The sequence below is a fragment of the Salmo trutta genome, chromosome 14 (assembly GCF_901001165.1).
Source record: "Salmo trutta chromosome 14, fSalTru1.1, whole genome shotgun sequence".
Lineage (NCBI taxonomy): Eukaryota > Metazoa > Chordata > Actinopteri > Salmoniformes > Salmonidae > Salmo > Salmo trutta.
In genome coordinates, this window is record NC_042970.1 from 43,505,819 (window position 1) to 43,527,312 (window position 21,494).

Sequence of the window (21,494 nt, forward strand, 5' to 3'; positions counted from 1 at the left end):
ACAAGAATTGGTTACAGACAGATTATTTCACTGTTTCACAATTCCATTGGGTCAGAAGTTTACAATACACTAAGTTGACTGTGCCTTCAAACAGCTTGGAAAATTCCAGAAAATGATGTCATGGCTTTCGAAGCTTTTGATAGGCTAATTGACATAATTTGAGTCAATTGGAGGTGTACCTGTGGATGTATTTCAAGGCCTACCTTCAAACTCAGTGCCTCTTTGCTTGACCATGGGAAAATCAATAGAAATCAGCCAAGACCTCAGAAAACAAATTGTAGACCTCCACAAATCTGGTTCATCCTTGGGAGCAATTTCCAAACGCCTGAAGGTACCACGTTCATCTGTACAAACAATAGTACGCAAGTATAAACACTATGGGACCACGCAGCAGTCATACCACTCAGGAAGGAGATGTGTTCTGTCTCCTAGAGATGAACGTACTTTGGTGCGAAAAGTGCAAATCAATCCCAGAACAACAGCAAAAAACTTTTTGAAGATGCTGGAGGAAACAGGTACAAAAGTATCTATATCCACAGTAAAACGATTCCTATATCGACATATCCTGAAAGGCCACTCAGCAAGGAAGAAGCCACTGTTCCAAAACCGCCATAAAAAAGCCAGACTACGGTTTGCAACTGCACATGGGGACAAAGATCGTACTTTTTGGAGAAATGTCCTCTCGTCTGATGAAGTAAAAATTTAACTCTTTGGCCATAATGAACATCGATATGTTTGGAGGATAAAGGGGGAGGCTTGCAAGCCGAAGAACAGAATCCCAACGGTGAAACACTGAGATGGCAGCATCATGTTGTGGAGGTGCTTTGCTGCAGTAGGGACTGGTGCACTTCACAAAATAGATGGCATCATGAGGATATATTGAAGCAACATCTCAAGACATCAGTCAGGAAGTTAAAGCTTGTTCGCAAATAGGTCTTCCAAATGGACAATGACCCCAAGCATACTTCCAAAGGTGTGGCAAAATGGCTTTAGGACAACAAAGTCAAGGTACTGGAGTGGCCATCACAAAGCCCTGACCTCAATCCTATAGAAAATTTATGGGCAGAACTGAAAAAGCGTGTGCAAGCAAGGAGGCCAACAAACCTGACTCAGTTACACCAGCTCTTTCAGGAGGAATGGGCCAAAATTCACCCAACTTATTGTGGGAAGCTTGTGGAAGGCTACCCGAAACGTTTGACCCAAGTTAAACAATTTACAGGCAAGGCTACCAAATACGAATTGAGTTTATGTAAACTTCTGACCCACTGGGAATGTGATAAAAGAAATAAAAGCTGAAATAAATCATTCTCTCTACTATTATTCTGACATTTCACATTCTTAAAATAAAATGGTGATCCTAACTGACCTAAGACAGGGAATTCTTACTAGGATTAAATGTCAAGAATTGTGAAAAACTGAGTTTAAATGTATTTGGCTAAGGTGTATGTAAACTTCCGACTTCAACTGTATTTCTCAACTTTACTAATATTAAGCAGATTGCTTATCTTTACAACAGGAGTATATTGCAGCCTACCTGGTGTAACAGTGTAGGTTCCGTCCCTCTCTTCGTCCCAACCTGGGCTCGAACCAGGGACCCTTGCACACATCAACAACTGACACCCCACGAAGTATCGTTACCCATCGCGCCACAAAAGCCACGGCCCTTGCAACGCAAGGGGAAACCCTACTTCAAGTCTCAGAGCGAGTGACGTCACCGATTGAAACGCTATTAGCGCGCACCACCGCTAACTAACTAGCCATTTCACATCGGTTACACTGGCTGGCATTAAAATTTAACCACGGGAAAAGTGTCCTTCATTCCCATTTTAAGTGCATAGATTACATGTAGTTTTTCCCCTGCCCCTGTTTCGAGACAGGTGCATAATAATGGTCCACTCTAAATAAAAACACATTTCACACATATATTATTTAGTATATGTAAAAGGAAGATTAAATCAAGAATATTCTGATGGGTAACAATATTAGCCTATCACTTGTGAATTATACAGTGCCTTCGGAAAGTATTCGGACTCCTTGACTTTTTCCACATTTTGTTAGGTTACAGCCTTGTTTGAAAATATTATTAAATTAAATAAATCCTCATCAATCAACACACAATACCACATAATGACAAAGCGAGAACAGGTCTTTAGAAATGTTTGCAAATGTATATATAAAAAAAATAAGTACCTTATTTATCTAAGTACCCTTTGCAATGAGACTTGAAATTGAGCTCAAGTGCATCCTGTTTCCATTGATCATCCTTGAGATGTTTCTACAACTTGATTGGAGTCCACCTGTTTTAAATTCAATTGATTGGACATGATTTGGAAAGGCACACATCTGTCTATATAAGGTCCCACAGTTGACAGTGCATGTCAGAGCAAAAGCCAAGCCATGAGGTCAAAGGAATTGTCCGCAGAGCTCCCGAGACAGGATTGTGTCGAGGCACAGATCTGTGGAAGGGTTCCAAAACATTTCTGCAGCATCATTCTTAAATGGAAGAAGTCTGGAACCACCAACACTCTTCCTAGAGCTGGCTGCCTGGCCAAACTGAGCAATCGAGGGAGAAGGCCCTTGGTCATGGAGTTGACCAAGAACCCATCGGTCACTCTGACAGTGCTCTAGAGTTCCTCTGTGGAGATGGGAGAACCTTCCAGAAGGACAACCATCTCTGCAGCACTCCACCAGTCAGGCCTATATGGTAGAGTGGCCAGACGGAAGCCACTTCTCAGTAAAAGGCACATGACAGCCCACTTGGAGTTTGCCAAAAGGCACCTAAAGACTGTCAGACCATGAGAAACACAATTCTCTTGTCTTTTGAAACCAAGATTGATCTCTTTGGCCTGAATGCCAAGTGTCACGTCTGGAGGAATTCTGGCACCATCCCTACGGTGAAGCGTGGTGGCAGCATCATGCAGTGGGGATATCCGGAGCCCGGACTTAAACCCGATCTAACATCTCTGAAGAGACCTGAAAATAGCTGTGCTGCAGCGCTCCCCATCCAACCTGACAGAGCTTGAGAGGATCTGCAGAGAAGAATGGGAGAAACTCCCCAAATGCAGGTGTGCAAAGCTTGTAGCGTCATACCCAAGAAGACTCGATGCTGTAATCGCTGCCAAAGGTGCTTCAACAAAGTACTGAGTAAAGGTTCTGAATGCTTATGTAAATGTGATATTTCAGTTTGTGAGTGATGCCCAGCGTAATGCAAGAAACAATGCCTAATTTAAAACTTTTTCTAATCATAGTCGCACAACTAGCCTAGTCCAGAAGCCTATGTGTTTTGAGGTCTGTATCACAACTAAAGTGGCCAAGTAACTTCTTAAAATGTATGCCTAACTGGCATACATAAGCAGTTTGGCAAAGATCATTTTCACCATAAAAATGCACCTTTATTATAATAAAAGCATTACATGCATAATAACATCTGTGGTCACTTTTGATAATGTTGTTTTCCCGCTAATGGAACATTTGCGCCTATAGCCTACTGCGGTGTGTGCATATCTGCGCTTATAATGTGAAGAAATAGCCTAATAGTTTATCACATTTTAAGCTAAACATTCTGGTTGTATTCATTTGGAATCTATAGCATCCCGCAACTGTCCCAGACTATGTTTGGAATATTTATTTCTCACACAGAATAGAATAGGTCAACTTTTGTACTATGGGGGGTTAGTAGATTGACATAGGCTACTGCTTTTGCTGATTGTTTGGCCTACCCATCTTGTTGGCTGACGAAAAGTAAATGTGGACAGTTCTTCCAATATCTTCAATATGCACCTCGAATGGGATAAGGATGCATGCAGTTGTGTCCCCAAAGTGTCAGTCTTCACTTGAAGCCTGTGAGAAAGACCCGATCATGTGATGGAGAGCCATGTGTGAGAGGTGCTTCTGAGCACGCAGCCCTCGTGGAGAAGGGAACAATGGCCACTGGCCACAAAAGGAATGGAGTTTTTTAGGGTGCATTATGGCCACACAAAGGGGGTGCCACCGGGAAATTGTCTAATTGTGATTGAGAGACTGATGAAGTGTGAACAGCCTGCGATTTAAAAAACAAAAAAACAAAGCAGAGCTCATGCATTTCAAGTGACTTTTTAAAAATCATCATTAGTCGCATCATGCAGCTTTACAATGTATTAAAAATCAAAACATACAGCCCAACGTTTGTAGAACAAGTTACATTAAAAACTCTAGATTAAATCTATAGGGTACCTATTTCTTTGTTAATCGCTCAACACAGAATAGCCAGTTGTGCGCACTCCCTCAAATTTCTATTTTATTCAGCTTTGTTCAGTTGTATTCTTCATACTATAAAATAATGCCATGGAATTCTAACCAAATCTGGTCTACTAAATGAACTAGCGAAGCCCACAGCCATATGGCATAGCCAGATCAGGAAAATGTATATGTTACAAAGGTCTGCATCAGTGGCTTGTAGGCTGGAAGCCAGGAGATGCTAAATGTGTTTGTTAATTAACGGTCAATTACCGTGAGACCGACAATTATTTGCTTGGCAATCACCGGCTGACAAAAGTTTGTGACCTCCACAGCCCTAGGGATGACCTTAATGTATGTCAAGTAGAGACACCATAGCCTCATGTACATCTGCCTCACCAGGCACCCATATTTATAGGATGGGTGTATAGACCTCTTAGCTCAAAGGTGTCTTATCTGGATGACATAGGCACTTGGTTTGACCAGGCCACACATAGTAACAGAGATATATTTATCTTGGCGATTTTAGATAAATTGTATCAGAAAAATTCAAATATAACTAAATTACTGAGATATGCTGAGAACTGTGGTTTGAAGCAAATTTTTAATGACACTACTAGATCGTCAACCAAGATGTGTCACCATTCTGACACATGCATTGATCTGATATTCTATAATATACCATTGCAATGCTTAGAGGCCAGATCAATGCCTGTGGGCTGGATAGAGTATAATATTGTGACCATAACCATGAACACCAAGGTTCCAAAGAAACCCCCAAAGATTGTGGTCAAGAGAATGTTTTTTATTTTTTAATCATGAGCAGTTTCAAAATGATTTGGCTGCTGTACTTTGGGAGCTGACTTATCTAGAGGATGATTTAAATCACGCTACAGAATGTTTTATTGATTTGCTCACTGGGGTAATGGACCATCATGCCTCAGTAAGAAAGAGTACAGTTGGGGCTCATCCATCTCCATGGATTGATGATGACCTGGGTGAGGTGTTTGCTCAAATAAATAAAAAAGTCTTTACATTATGCCTCACTAAATTAGTTAAACACCCATTCTTCCAAACAAGCTATTGTCCAATCGATTGATGATCATATTATGAGGAAACAAACCTTCTCTTTTAGTCTATCGTTGGTGTCAGTAGAGGTGGTGTTAAACCTATTGAAGTCCATACCAAATGGCAAATCTACAGGTTATGATCTTATAGACAATGTTTTACTTCGCTATGTTACTCTCCAGATTGCAGCTCCACTGAAATACATATTTGATTGGTTTCTTTGGAACCTTGGGAAATTTCCAAATGTATGGAAGCATGCTAAGCTGTGTCTGTCCATTTGGGGCTACCAAGTGGCGCAGTGGTCTAAGACACTGCATCTCAGTGCTAGAGGCGTCACTACAGACAACCTGGTTAGAATCCAGACTGTATCACAACTGGCCGTGATTGGGATTCTCATAGGGCGGCACACAATTGGCCCAGCGTCGTCCGAGTTTGGCCGGTGTAGGCCGTAATTGTAAATAAGAATTTGTTCTTAACTAACTTGCCTAGTTAAATAAAGGTTACATAACAAATAAAAAGAACACATTATTCCTACCAATAGTCAACCAATCAGTCTACTCCCTTCACTCAGTAAGATATTGGAGGGTATTGTGAGTAGACAAATGTGGGAGTACATGGAAAAGAATGATCTGACCACAGCCGATCAGCATGCTTATCGCAAAAACCAATCCACAACCACTGCATTAGTTGACATGACTAACCAGTGTCTCAATGCTAATGATAATGGCAGGTTTGTGGGTGTAATATTTGTAGATTTCAGTGCAGCATTTGATTTAATGGATCATGAAATAATTTTGACAAAAATATTGCACCATGGGTTTAAGGAGGCAGTGTTGAATTGGGTACAGTCATATCTAACTGTCAGAAAACAGTCCGCCTTGCTTTAGACTGAAGTACCGCAGGGCAGCTGCCTTGGTCCACTTCTTATTCAGTATTCAGTTGGTAAGAGACAAACGTTCAGTCAATACTAGGAATAGATTGTCCACCATCTGTGTTATTCTGGCAGAAAAGAGAAATAGGCAAAATAACATTTAAATTCAGAGCAATGAAGAAATATAATAATTTATCTGAGCAAACCAGAAACCTTTCAATATACTTTAGAAATTCAAACAATACTTTAGAACCATTTAAATATACTAAATTGGAAGGTTGTGCAGACTATGGTAGATCTATCAATCTATCTTTTCAGACTGTCAGAGTATTTATCTGGTCAATACGTCAGTGTATTATGTCTGTTTGTAACAGTGTGTTATATGTGAACATGTGATTGTATTATAAATTGCATTTTTATGTGTAAGCACTCTTGGAATATTAGTCCAAATGAGGACTAAAATTAATTCAAACACAACCAGATATACACTCACACACACCACATGCACTCTTTCTCACACACACACACTGTTTCTCCATCTTTATTAGTGTCTATTAGATCTACAGGTACACACACTCACTCTGTGTCTCTGTCTCAGATTGTCATTGTCCAGTTTGGAGGAAAGCCCTTTTCCTGCACAGCTCTGAGCATCGACCAGTGGCTCTGGTGTGTCTTCATTGGAGTGGGAGAGCTGCTCTGGGGACAGGTAAGACACACAAACAATCTATGTGTGTGTGTGTGTGTGTGTGTGTGTGTGTGTGCGTGAGGCAGCTGGTACAGTAGGTGCCAGGGAACTGTTGCTACGTTGCGGGTTCAGGAACACAAAGCTGTTGCATTCCATGGTTACCATCACAACCGTCACTGTGGTAATGAGCGCTGGCGCACATGAAAGCAGCATGGCCCACATTTGCCCACACCCCGGAGGATGAGAACCCAGCACAATACTCCCTCTGCGTCTATATATATACGCACACACATACACATGTTCAAAGACACGCACACACACTTCTCCATCTGCATGAACTCACACACACACGTTCAAAGACACACGCTCTTCTCACTTCACACCTACACACCCACATACTCATATATACAGAGAAAGAGATCTCATACTGTCTATAGACAGGAGCCTGTACCCTCAAAGACGAGCTTCCCCACACTGAATTCAGTTAGGAGGCAGAGAGAGCGATCTCTCTGTTACACTAGCTTGTTCTACCTGGTTTAAGTCTCCCTGTATCCACTAATTTAGTAATAAGGCCCGAAGGGGTGTGGTATATGGCCAATATACCACGGCTAAGGACTATTCTTTGCACAACGCAACTCGGAGTGCCTGGACACAGCCCTTAGCCGTGGTATATTGGCCATATATCACAAACCCCAGAGGTGTGTTTACCAACGTAATTAGAGCAGTAAAAATAAGTGTTTTGTCATACCCATGGTATACGGTCTGATATACCACGGTTGTCAGCCAATCAGCATTCAGGGCTTGAATCACCCAGTTTATAATATTACATATATGATGATGCCCTCCAGCATGTGTACGTGCATGCACATACATGTTTGTCTGTGTGTGGGAGTCTGAAAGCATAATCATTCAGAGGTGACTAAATGAATTTGAGTCATCATGGCTTATTACATAAGCGTACCTTGTTTGAAATGCAGACAAGAGAACATAACACAGCACCACATTACCTTAGTATCTATACCTCCACCCTAAGGAATGATACAGCAAGAAGGTTTGAGACCCTTTTACTGACACTGCAGTTTGTTTTAGGCTGCGTCCCAAATGGCACTCTATTCCATATGTCAGGGAACTAGATTCAGCTGCAGACCAATTTTAATTATTTTTTTCTTCAATAATTTGTAGACTGCAAAGTAAGCGCAAGAAGCCCACACAGATATATTGTTTGAACAAAACATAACTTCAATTCTTGCTAACATTTGTATACAATCCATGTGTCTCTCTTTTATGCATGGGAATAATTGGGAACAGATTTCTTAAATTAAAATCACCCGGAGCTGATTTCCTGGTGTTTTTACAGTCTTTTATGTCCAAAAATAAAAAAGATTGTATTTTATTCATTTGTTTTTGCTCAGAAATCTTCGGTGGCCAAATAAAACCATTTGGGGAATCCTACCATATGTAGTGTACTAGGGAATAGGGTGCCATTTGGGATGTAACCTCAGTCAGTTGGGTTCAGTCCAGGGGCATGATGGTGAGTCATCTCTCTGCTTAACCAACCCATGTCTTAAAAACAGTTACATGAGGACAAACTGGCTGGAAACTGCTTGGCAACTAGAACCATTCAATATAAATAGTCATTGAAATGTATTTTTCTTTATTTTTTTACCCCAATTTCGTGGTATCCAATTGGTAGTTAGTCTTGTCTCATCGCTGCAACTCCCCTACGGACTCGGGAGAGGCGAAGGTCGATAGCAGTGCGTCCTCCGAAACACAACCCAACCAAGCCACACTGCTTCTTAAGCCACAAAGCTACTTAACCTGGAAGCCAGCCGCACCAATGTGGCGGAGGAAACACCGTACACCATGCAACCGTGTCAGCGTGCACTGCGCCCGACCCGCCACAGGAGTCGCTAATGCGCGATGGCACAAGGACATCCCTGCGGGCCAAACCCTCCCCTAACCCGGACGACGCTGGGCCAATTGTCCTCAGCAATTTGTACTCCGCCCCTTGGGTCTCCCGGTCGCGGCCAGCTGCGACTGAGCCTGGACTCGACCCAGAATCCCTAGTGGCACAGCTAGCACTGCGATGCAGTGCCTTAGACCACTGCGCCACTCGGGAGGCCAATGTATCTCTATGCTGACAACACCATAGAATTACAGTAATTTAATATGTTCTCTGTGGACAACCCTTTCTCCAGTCTGGGCCTGGGAAATGACCATGCTTGCGATTAAGTGTCATTATTGCCGGGAGAAATGGAGGGAATGCTTTAAATTTAATGAATTTCAGACCATTAATTTAATTGAGTTACTGAACCGATATACACTGAGTGTACAAAACATTAGGAATACCTGCTCTTTCCATGATATTGACTGACCAGGTGAATTCAGGTGAAAGCTATGATCCCTTATTGATGTCACTTGTTAAATACACTTCACTGAGTGTAGATGAATGGGAGGAGACAGGTTAAAGAATGATTTTTAAGCCTTGAGAAAACTGAGACATGGATTGTGTATGTGTGCCATTCAGAGGGTGAGTGGGCAAGACAAAATATTTAAATCCCTTTGAACAGGGTATGGAAGTAGCTGCCAGGTACAACGGTTTGTGTGTCAAGAACTGCATCGCTGCTGGGTTTTTCACGCTCAACAGTATCAAGAATGCTCCACCACCCAAAGGACATCCAGCCAACTTGACACAACTGTGGGAAGCATTGGAGTCAACATGGGCCAGCATCCCTGTGGAACGCTTTTGACACCTTGTGGAGTACATGCCTTGATGAATTGAGGCTGTTCTGAGGGCAAAAGTGGGTGCAACCTAATATTAGGAATGTATTGTACACTCAGCGTAAGTTCACATGAAACATTATTAATGCATGTGATAGCCTGCCAAGAAATATGATGGGAGGAGAAACCATTGGACCTATTACATTTAGATCAGACAAGGTGTTATTATCAAGTCCGAGCTCTTTAATGGTATACTCAAATCAAATTCTATTCATTACATGCTTCGTAAACAACAGGTGTAGAAAACCCTTCCCAAGAATGCAGAGAGAAAGAAAATGGAGAAATAATAAATACACAGTGAGTAACGATAACTTAGCTATGTACTGTACATGGGGTACGGAGTCAATGTGCAGGGCTACAAGGTTAATAATAAATACACAATGAGCAACGATAACTTAGCTATATACTGTACATGGGGTACGGAGTCGATGTGCAGGGCTACAAGGTAGTTGAGGTACGTATGAACATATAATTAGTGCGAAAAGGGTAAATGCAGATAGTCCGGTTAATTATTAGGTTAACTATTTAACAAATTATTTAGCTGTCTTATGACTTGGGGGTGAAGCTGTTTAGGGTTCTGTTGGTTTCAGACTTGGTGCCGTTTGCTCTGTGTTAGCAGAGAGAACAGTCTATGACTTGGGTGGCTGGAGTCTTTGACAATTGTTGGGGTATTCCTCTGACACCGCCTGGTATAGAGGTCCTGGATGGCAGGGAGCACGGCCCCAGCCGTACACAGTACCCTCTGTAGCGCCTTGCGGTCAGATGCCAAGCAGTTGCCATACCAAGCTGTGATGCTGCTGGTCAAGATGCTCTCAATGGTGCAGCTGTAGAACTTTTTGAGGATCTGAGGGTCCATGACAAATCATTTCAGACCTTTTAGGGGGAAGAGGCATTGTCGTGCTTTGACGACAGTGTTGTGTGTGAACCATGATAGATCCTTAGGAATGAGGACACTGAGAAACTTGAAGCTCTCGACCAGCTCCACCTCAGCCCCGTCGATGTAAATGGGGGCGTGATCAGCCCTCCATTTCCTGTAGTCGATGATCAGCTCCTTTGTGTGGTGCAAGGTTGTTGTCCTCGCACCACACTAACAGGTCTCTGACCTCTTCCCTATGGACTGTCTCATGGTCGTCGGTGATCAGGCCTGCCACCGTTGTCTTCAGCAAACTTAATGATGGTGTTGGATTTGTACACAGCCACACATTTATGGGTGAACAGGGAGTACAGAAGGAGACTAAGCAAACACCCCTGAGGGGCCCCCGTGTTGATGGTCACAGTGGCGGATGTGTTGTTGCCTACCCTCACCACCTGGGTCCGGCCCATAAGGAAGTGCAGGAACCAGTTGCAGAGGGAGATGTTCAGTCCCAAGGCCCTTAGTTTAATGATGAGCTTGGAGGGCACTATGGTGTTGAAGGCTGAGCTGTAGTCAATGAACAGCATTCTCACATAGGTGTTGGGCAGTGTGAAGGGCAATAGAGATTGCCCCATCTGTGGATCTGTTGGGGCGGTATGCAAATTGGAGTGGGTCCAGGGTGTCGGAGAAGATGGTGTTGATGTGAGCCATGACCAGCCCTTCAAAGCATTTCATGGCTACAGATGTGAGGGCTATGGGGCGATATTCATTTAGACAGGTTACCTTGGCGTTATTGGGCACAAGGACTATGGTGGTCTGCTTGAAACATGTAGGTATTACAGACTGTATCAGGGAGAGGTTGAAAATGTCAGTAAAGACATTTGTCAGCTGGTCAGTGTATGCTCGTGAGTATGCATCCTGGTAATCCATCTGGCCATGCGGCCTTGTGAATGTTAACCTGTTTAAAAGTGTTACTCACATGGCCTAACTTTTATTGACAATTTTGACATTTTTTGGAAACAAAAGATGCTCTACAGGGATGATGTACTCCACCCAAACCATCTCGGAGCCTGGACCCGATCTTCACATTTCAACGCCGCATTAAGATATTGACTCCGAGATATACCAAGCCCCACTCGTATATCTCCCATCCTCTCTAAGCGTTATCCTTGTACTGTTGGGGGTGTTGTCAGTTGTAATCTTGTACCCATTAGTTTGAACTCCTCTTAGTTCTGCTATTGTTAGCTCAAGAGAGGAGTATGTGGTCTGCTCACCCAGTGCTTTTAGTTCAAATGAGAATTCCATGAACTTGAATACCCCCTCGGTTTTCAAATCACGTGGAGGGGTTGGGCTGTTGCACAATAGCAACCAAAGTCCATGTAAGTCAGTTTATAACATTCCATCGTTGGTTACTCTGAGAGTTCCTCATATTGACATTGGCTGCGGCCTCAGACCCTATGGCGCTAACCTTGGAAAAGTAACTCCAATTTCTTCTCCTGTCTCTATTACTAATGGGGATAGACCAAATGGTGCAGTTCTATGCAAACTTATAGTCATACCAACTATTTCAATATCAACCATCAGACAGGGCCTGCAACTGCCTTTTGAGCATAGCTTGTTTGAGCTGGAGTTTCCATGTGACTTAAAAAATTGTAAAGGACCTGGGTTGATGTATCGGAAGATCATGCGCTTACCTCCTGAACTGGATTACATTAATGATCTGGGCTATTCCTGACATTCTGGTATTGACAAAGTTGGATCTCTGGGGACATTCTGGACTGATATTAATATTTAGGGTTATGTGTTCAGAACTGACAGACAGAGTAGAGGTGGTGGAGTGGCCATTTTAATAAAAATTAAAAAAAATAATAAAAAATTCCCTTGCCCAAATATTTGAGCTACAATCTTTAAGCTTTTGTCTGGGGAAAAATGTATCCATAACTGTTATAGGAGTCTACCATCCTCCTTCGGCTAACCTTTGTGCGCTCGAGAAGTTAACTAGTTTGTTGTCTTCTTTTACGAAATTACATTTACATTTAAGTCATTTAGCAGACGCTCTTATCCAGAGCGACTTACAAATTGGTGCATTCACCTTATGATATCAAATTAGAAGTTATTGTCCTGGGTGACCTGAATTATGATTGGGAAATGCAGGCTTCAGACAATCTAAAAAAACATGTATAAGGATCTAAACCTAACCCAGCTTGTGACTAAGCCTACACGGCCCAACCCTAAAGATCCTTCAAAGTCAACTCTGATGTTACCGTCTTCTACTGGTGTCTTCGCACAAGACATTAGTGACCATTGCCCAGTTGTTTGTGTTAGAGATGTGAGAATACAAAAATCTAAGCCTTGTGTCATCACAAAGAGAAACTTTAAAAACTTCAGTGAACAGGCTTTCTTACACAGTCTTTATTTTATTGACCTTGATTGTATTTTCTGGCTAAATTCTGGAAAACTGTCAAATCCCTCAAGGGTTCTACCTCCTCCTCTCTGCCACAACAAATTAATTCAGACACTGTCCTCGTTACGGGAAAAAATGCCGTCATTGATGCATGTAATCACCATTTTATTTCAGCGGGCTATCTCTTTGAAAGGAACTTCTAAGCCTATTCAAAATTGTATTGGGTTGGATGCTGATAGGAGAAATGTGTGTGTGCTTAGTCCCCTCCTGTACTCCCTGTTCACCCACGACTGCGTGGCCAAACACAACTCCAACACCATCATTAAGTTTGTTTCACAACACAACAGTGGTATGCCTGATCACCGACAACGATGAGACAGCCTATGGGAGGAGGTCAGAGACCTGGCCGTGTGGTGCCAGGACAACAACCTCTCCTTCAATGTGAGCAAGACAAAGGAGCTGATCGTGGACTACAGGAAAAGGCAGTCCAAACAGGCCCCCATTGACATTGACAGGGTTGTAGTAGAGCTGGTCGAGAGTTTCAAGTTCCTTGGTGTCCACATCACCTATGAACTTTCATGGTCCAAACACACTAAGACAGTTGTGAAGAGGGCATGACAACACCTTTTCCTTCATAGGAGACTGAAAAGATTTGGCATGGGTCCCCAGATCCTCAAAGTTCTACAGCTGCACCATTGAGAGCATCCTGACGGGTTGCATCACCGCCTGGTATGGTAACTGCTCGGCATCTAAGGCGCTACAGAGGATAGTGTGTACGGCCCAGTACATCACTGGGGCCAAGCTTCCTGCCATCCAGGACCTATACACTAAGCGGTGTCAGAGGAAAGGCCAAACAATTGTCAAAGACTCCAGTCACCCAAGTCATAGACTGTTTTCTCTGTTACCGCACGGCAAGCGGTACCAGAGCGCCAAGTCTAGGACCAAAAGGCTCCTTAACAGCTTCTACCCCCCCCCCCCCCCCAATTAGTTTTTTACACTGCTGCTACTCGCCGTTTACTATCTATCTCACTTCACCCCTACCTACATGTGCAAATTACCTCGACTAACCTGTACCCCCTCACATTGACTCGGTACCGGTACCCCCTGTATATAGCCTCATTATTTTGTTACTTTTATTATTTTTTTACTTTCGTTTATTGAGAATATTTTCTTAACTCTTTCTTGAACTGCACTGTTGGTTAAGGGCTTGTAAGTAAGCATTTCACAGTAAGGTCTACACATGTTGTATTTGGCGTAGGGGACAAATTAAAGTTTGATTTGATTTGAGAAATTTGCAAAAAAAGCTTGCACTCTGTTCCTTGCCTCAGGCTGTACATGCTGTTCTCCAAGTGGTCATATTTTCACTCATCAGTCTCTTCTCAATTGAATCTGGTCTTTGCTGATAGGTCAAATTAGTTTAGATTTAGAGTGGTCCATTGTCAAATGGGCAGGAACAGGGGCAGGTGAAAAAATTCATGTCATCAGTATGCACTCCATTAGCGAATGGAGGCCACTTTCCTGCTGGTTAATTTTTCACTCGTGTTGGGTAGGCTATTTCCGGTTATTTCACTTCATGCATCAACCACTCTTTTGAGGAGCATGCAGCCTCTCACCAACAACAGGTGATATTCCGCCCAAACTCTGGGGCTCTCCAACCCTGTTCCTGCAGCTACCCAGTGCTTCATTTGGGAAACTAAGTGAAGTCTATCCGGGAACATCAATAGTAACATGTTTTCACAACTAAACATTAAACTGTTGACAGACCCTCTTCTGCGCGCTTGAGAAAGGAATGAAGGAGATATCCTGTAGTTAAAGTTAATGTGTCAGCTTATTATTTATTGAAATATAAAAATGCCCTGTTACTAGTCTATTCAAAATCAAATACAAATTCACACTAGGCCTAATTTTAGGCTCACTCTGAATTTGTTTAATTTAGGCTACCAGTTATAAACCAAAGATGTTAAAACAGTTTTTATGTTTTTGGTTAGAGGTTAGAGGGACAGTGGTTAGAGGGACAATAGAGCCCTGAGTGCCAGGCCGTTAGTGACCTGACGATTGTTAGCGAGTTGGGTACTACTAACGTGCATGTGCATAAGAGGAGATTACCGTGACTCAACGGCCACGTGGAATTTTACTGCGATCCTGACTCATGACTGCCAGTGTGGCGGTAATATGGTCACCGCAACAGCCCTAGGTGAGAGGTTTTGGGGGCATGATCTGTGTGCATCTGAAATGTTCTCACTCATCATTATTCACAATCCATGCATGATTATCCATTCATGTAGATGTGTTCAGAAACATATTATATTATCTACAATAAAGGTGACTCCCCTCCCCAAATCATTGGGGCATGGACCATTTTGACTCCAATGCACACTTTTGACTAAATGTAATGCACTTTCAAAAGGGGAGGACTAGATTAAAGTGCATTCATTTCTAAACGGTGAAACATGCTCTCAAATAATAGGTGAAATTCTCAACTTTTGATCTCAAATCTAAAATGGTGGACTATAGAGACATTAAGAGTTTTAGCGTCACTGTCCAAATAAATACATACGGGAGTGTATATACAGTGCCTTCAGAAAGTATTCACACCCCTTGACTTTTTCCACGTTTGGTTGTGTTACTAAGTGGGATTAAAATTGATTTGTCATTTTTGTTCAACGATCTACCTAAAATACTCTGTCAAAGTGGAAGAAAAATTATTAATATTTGTTTAAATAAATGTAAAATAAAACTAATATCTTGATTAGATAAGTATTCAATTCCCTAAGTCAATGCATGTTAGAATCACCTTTTGGCAGCGATTTCAGCTGTGAGTTTTTCTGGGTAAGTCTAACAGCTTTGCACACCTGGATTGTACAATATTTGCACATTTATTCTTTATTAAACAAAACTGTCAAGTTGGTTGTTGATCATTGCTAGACAGCCATTTTCAAGTCTTGCCATAGATCTTCAAGCCGATTTAAGACAAAACTGTAACTAGGCCACTCGGGAACATTCAACGTCATCTTGGTAAGCAACTCCAGTGTATATTTGACCTTGTGTTTTAGATTATTGTCCTGCTGAAAGGTGAATTTGTTTCCCAGTGTCTGTTGGAAAGCAGACTGAACCAGGTTTTCCTCTTGGATTTTGCCTGTGCTTAGCTCCATTCCGTTTCTTTTTATCCTCAAAAACTCCCTAGTCCTTGCCGATTACAAGCTTTACCCATAACATGATGCAGCCATCACCAGTACTCAGTGGTGTGTTGTTGTAACGGGGTGAGTGACTGGTTGCCGGGAAGTCAGGCGCAGGAGAGCAGAGATGGGTGATAACAGGAGAACTTTAATATACACCCTGGCCCAAAGGCACAGGCGAGGCAGCACAAAGCACAACCACGGTAACATGAACCGGATTAAACAAAACAAACAAACCTAGCGCAAGCCAGCCTGTAGCATAACACCCTACACAAAGAACAATTCCACACACAGACATGGGGGAAACAGAGGGTAATATACATTTAGCCCGATGAGGGAATGTGAACCAGGTGTGCGGGAAAACAAGACAAAACAAATGGAAAATGAAAGGTGGTGCGGCGATGGCTAGAAGACCGGTGACGTCGACCGCCGAACGCCGCCCGAACAAGGAGAGGGACCGACTTCGGCGGAAGTCGTGACAGTTGTTGGATTTGGCCCAAACATTACACTTTGCATTTAGAACATAAAGTACATTTCTTTGCCACATATTTTGCAGTTTTAATTTACTGCCTTATTGCAAACAGGATGCATGTTTTGGAATATTTGTATTCTGTACAGGCTTCCTTCTTTGCACTCTGTCATTTATTTTAGTATTGTGGAGTAAACTACAATGATGTTGAGCCATCCTCAGTTATCTCAGCCATTTAACTCTAACTGTTTTAAAGTCACCATTTTCCTCATGGGGAAATCCTTGAGTGGTTTCCGTCCTCACTGGCAACTGATTTAGGAAGGGTACCTGTGTCTTTGTCGTGACTGGGTGTATTGATACACCATCCAAAGTGTAAAATTAATAAGTGCACCATGCTCAAAGGGATATTCAATGTCTGCTTTTTTTATACCCATCTACCAATAGATGCCCTTCTTTGCGAACCATAGGAAAATCTCCCAGGTTTTCGTGGTTGAATTTGTGCTTGAAATTCACTGCTCGACTTAGGGACCTTACAGATAATTGTATGTGTGGGGTACAGAAATGGTGCAGTCATATCAAAATAATGTTAAACGCTATTATTGCACACAGAGTGAGTCCATGCAGCGTATTATGGTACTTGTTAAGCACATTTTTATTCTCCTGAAAAAGTCAAGGAGTGTGAATGCTTTCTGAATGCACTTTATTTTGCTCTGAATGTTAATGCACCAAATTGCCTGATCTCATGTGCACTGCTCTCTTTCTTCCCAGATGATCTCGACCGTTCCCCAATACAATCACACAGCATTATTACAGGGTGTATAACTACTCCTACTGTGCTGAGTGAGATACATGTTTATTCAAACATTCTCTCTTCCTCTCTCCTCCAGCTGATCACAGCCATCCCCACCCACCGCCTGAAGTTCCTGAAGGAGGCTGGCCACGGCACCCATAAGGAGGATGTTCCCGAAAACGAGATGAACGAGGGGGATGATGAGATCGACCATGCTGAGATGGAGCTCCGTAGGGGACAGGTCCTCTGGTTCAGGGGACTCAACCGCATCCAGACTCAGGTACGCACCAGGGGGACCTCAACTACCATCCCCTGCTCTCGCTTTAGCAGCCCCCCTCTCTATCTCCCTCTTTTCCTTCCAGTCCCCTCCAGGGGTTCCACAGGTATAGGAGGAGGAGAAGAAGAGAGAAGACCATCTTTAAGGGTTTTGACAGGATTGGATACTCCCCTCCCTCTCTCCCCCACCTCTCTCCCTCCCCTTTCTCCCGTCTCTCCCCTCGCCAGCGTTCACAGGTAAAGACCGAGAAGAGCTACAGAAGCCCTGCGTTGTGATGAGAGGGATATTCTTCCCCCTTGTCCTCCCTGTTGTGAGGAGCTTTAACCTGCTGTCTGTTCTCCGAAGTGAAGACTATGACAACCTATTTCTTCACCGTGACTGTTTTGATTACTGTTGTGCTGGTATTATATGGTTGTTTCAGCCTCCTTTTTTTAATTCAGTCGTTCTAAATTAGTGCCAAAGATTTCGCAGTGACACAGAGTACAAGGCGTGGAATGCTAGCTAAACAGACTGATACCCAGGCTAGTTCGAAGTCTCTCTGAAAGTTACGCGTTTAAGTAAGAGTTTTTCTCTGGGATGTATTTTGCTGCTGCCTCCTGTGAAGAAAGACAGGTGTGTGTTGTCGTCTGAGGGAGACAGACTGACAATGGGACTGTGACAAAGAGTCTGATGGCTGGGCTTTGATTTCCTGTCACAATGCCACCTCTGTCTCTACTGTCTGTAACTTGTCACCCCTTAGCTGGATAGCTCTCTAACTAAGTGATCCCTAGTGGGAGTCAGGATCCAGATATGGGTAATATCAGGAGGAGATCAGATACCAGGGGGCTGTATGTATCAAGTGTTGCAGGGTAGTAGCTGATCTCGGATCAGTTATGCCTTTTCGATCACAATGAATATGATTATATGGATAGAGGGGAGCTGATCCTACATCAGCACTCCTCTGAGACACTTTGTAAATATGGGCCCTGGGATGTAAGGTATCAGTAGCTCTGGGCCCTTGGGTGGGGTAGTGGAAACCCTACCTAGTCACTTGTGACTCAGACACACTGGAGGCCTGCCTGTAGCGATAGTCACAACCCACCAACACAACTAGACATATCTCTATATAACCTGATGGAGAGTTATAATGGATGACTCTCAGGATCATACTAATAGTGCTGTTGCTGCTACAAAGGATTGTTTCGCTCGCTCCCTCTCTCGCTTTCTTTCTCTCTCCAACTCTGTTTCACTGTCTCGGTGTACACAGCCTTGGGGTTGAAGAGACTTACTGTGATGGGAGATGGGGAGCAGAAACACACTTACTGCCTGTTGCGCACTCACACACCATTGGCTAGCTTATATTTAGAGACTGTGTTCAAATAGAGCTTTTCACCAGGCCTCCAATTGCCTTATGTAGTGGGACACACACACACCCTTTAACTGCCAGGGGACTCCACAAGGTCTCCTCTGTGGGTGTATAGGAAGGAGACACATATACACCCCTGGGGTGGTCACATACATAGAAAAGTCCAAACTTTTTACATGTGTTTGTGTTGCATTTAATACATTTTGTGATGGTAAAACAGTTTCAGTGTAATTTTAAATGACTACGACCAGATATAAAGTATGTAGAAAAGATAATGGATCTATATATTTATAAGATCATCTTTGAGAACTAACAACCTCCAGAATAAAACCTACACAGTCAGGGAGAATCTGAAATTCCCCAAAATGTCATGGAATGGGGCACTTTCATATTTGAGGCACATGGATGGTAAAAAAAAAAGGCCATGGCCAAATGTGCAGAATTGTAAGAAACTAGCTTTCAAACTGCAGAATTTTATCTTGGTTCCATGGCAGAATATGTAGAATTGCGGGAAATTTGTTGCATGCGCCACCACTGCTCAAAGAAATCCGAGTGGCAAGACTGATGGAGAGGAAGCCGAGTTCCATTGTCTCCACACACACACACACACACACACACACACACACACACACACACACAGTGCAGTAGAGATGGCACCACTCCCATGCCCACCAGATTTCACAGCTACTCTTCCTGGGGTCCAGCCAAATTAAGGCAGTTATATATAATTAAAAATGTTACAATACATTTCACAACACATTAAGTGTGTGCCCTCAGGCCACTACTCTACTGTCACATATCTCCAATACAAAATGCAATGTGTGTGTGTGTGTCTCTTCACAGTCCCCGCTGCTCCATAAGGTGTATTTTTATCTTTTTTTTCCTTCTGATTTTACTGCTTGCATCAGTTAATTAATTTGGAATAGAGTTCCATGTAGTCATGGCTCTATGTAGTACTGTGCACCCACCCATAGACTGTTCTGGATTTGGGGACTGTGAAGAGACCTCTGGTGGCATGTCTTCTGGGGGTGTGCATGGGTGTCCAAACTGTGTGCTAGTAGTTTAAACGGACAGCTCGGTGCGTTCAACATGTCAATACAAGTAGTGATGAAGTCAATCTCTCCTCTACTTTGAGCCAGGAGAGATTTACATGCATATTATTGTTAGCTTTACATGTACATTTAAGGGCCAGCCATGCTGCACTGTTCTTGGCCAATTGTACCTGACCAAACGAATGGACAGTAGTCTGTCTTCAACAAAACTAGGGCCTGTTGGATCTGCCTTGTTGATGGTGATGTTTCGAAAGCGAAGCAGCGCTTTATTATGGACAGACCTCTCCCCACCTTTGCTACTGTTGCATCAATACGTTTTGATCATGACAATTTTTTATAATCCGGGGTTACTCCAAGCAGTTTAGTCTCCTCAACTTGCTCAATTTCCACATTGTTCATGACAAGATTTAGTTGAGGTTTTAGGGTTTATTGAATGATTTGTCCCAAACACAATGCTTTTGTTCTTTGAAACATTTAGAACTAACAGTAGAGAGTGTCATGGTTCATTTTCTCGTTGTTTTCCGAAAACAAACCTAAAAGGTGTAGGTGTTCCCTTTTAGAATACCTCCTCCTCTCTCTCCATGTGTTTTAGAATGTCCCATTGTCCCCGACGATGCATCAGCCAAGTTGGGTCCTTTCTTCGGCGCGTGAGCGGGATTCTTAGGCCGTGGCGCTACAATAAAGTGGGCCTATGGAGACATTTCCAGAAGGCGAGCTTTGGTTCGGCAGTGCTGCTCTCCCCTCCTACAGGAGTGAGCTATAGGCAATCGTAGCGCTAGCATGTCCAGAGGCTATTCTGTGTCCCTATGGGCTTCATTAGCCTTTGCTAACGCTGAAACAATGCTGAAACAACACACCTGCACCAAAACCCCTGTAGAGTGGGCGAAGGGTGATTAGCTTGTTGTGGTGTTTGGATGTAAACGTATACGTCCCTCTCGTACAGTGGGTCAAAAAGAGTTCAGGCTTTCTCAGTCTGCCGTTGGGGGTGCGGAGAGAGGGAGGTGGGTTGCTTTAACGTTCTTCCTTTTAACGGTTCCGTTATCTACAGGGCTGTGGAAGACTCCAGTCCTATCTCTCTAGTGTCTATTTCTCTCTCTCTCTCTCTCTCTCACTCTCACTCTCACTCTCACTCTCACTCTCTCTCTCTCACTCTCTCACACTCTCTCTCTCTCTCACACTCTCACTCTCACTTACTCTCTTTTTTCTTTCTCGGTCTCTCTCTCTCTCTCACACACACGCACTCCAGAAGCCTATACCGTTTGTGCACCCTGTAACTGACTAACCTTCTACCCTCTTCTTCAACTGAAATATGCAACTCTTTGTCGCACATTTTTTTCTGAATCTTTCTCTCTTCTTGAATTGGTTGATCTCTCTCTTCTCATCCTTCTTTAGCCCTCTCTCTCCCTCTGCTATTGTCCATTAACTGTCATTTGTTTATGATGGAAAGACTCTCAATACGGTTGACCAGAATAATAAATAAATATGTTTTGTCTTTTTATATTGTGTTT

General features: G+C 43.0%; 1 protein-coding gene across 6 annotated transcripts in view; it reads left to right on the forward strand.

Annotated features, from left to right (window-relative positions):
* LOC115208132 (plasma membrane calcium-transporting ATPase 1) overlaps positions 1–21,494 on the forward strand; it is a 165,452-nt gene that overhangs the window by 133,244 nt on the left and 10,714 nt on the right. For all 6 annotated transcript variants that reach the window (XM_029775963.1, XM_029775967.1, XM_029775962.1 and 3 more), the window contains 2 exons: positions 6,753–6,860; positions 17,410–17,592. In XM_029775963.1, the coding sequence (XP_029631823.1) occupies positions 6,753–6,860; positions 17,410–17,592 (291 nt within the window). The remainder of the gene's footprint in view (positions 1–6,752; positions 6,861–17,409; positions 17,593–21,494) is intronic.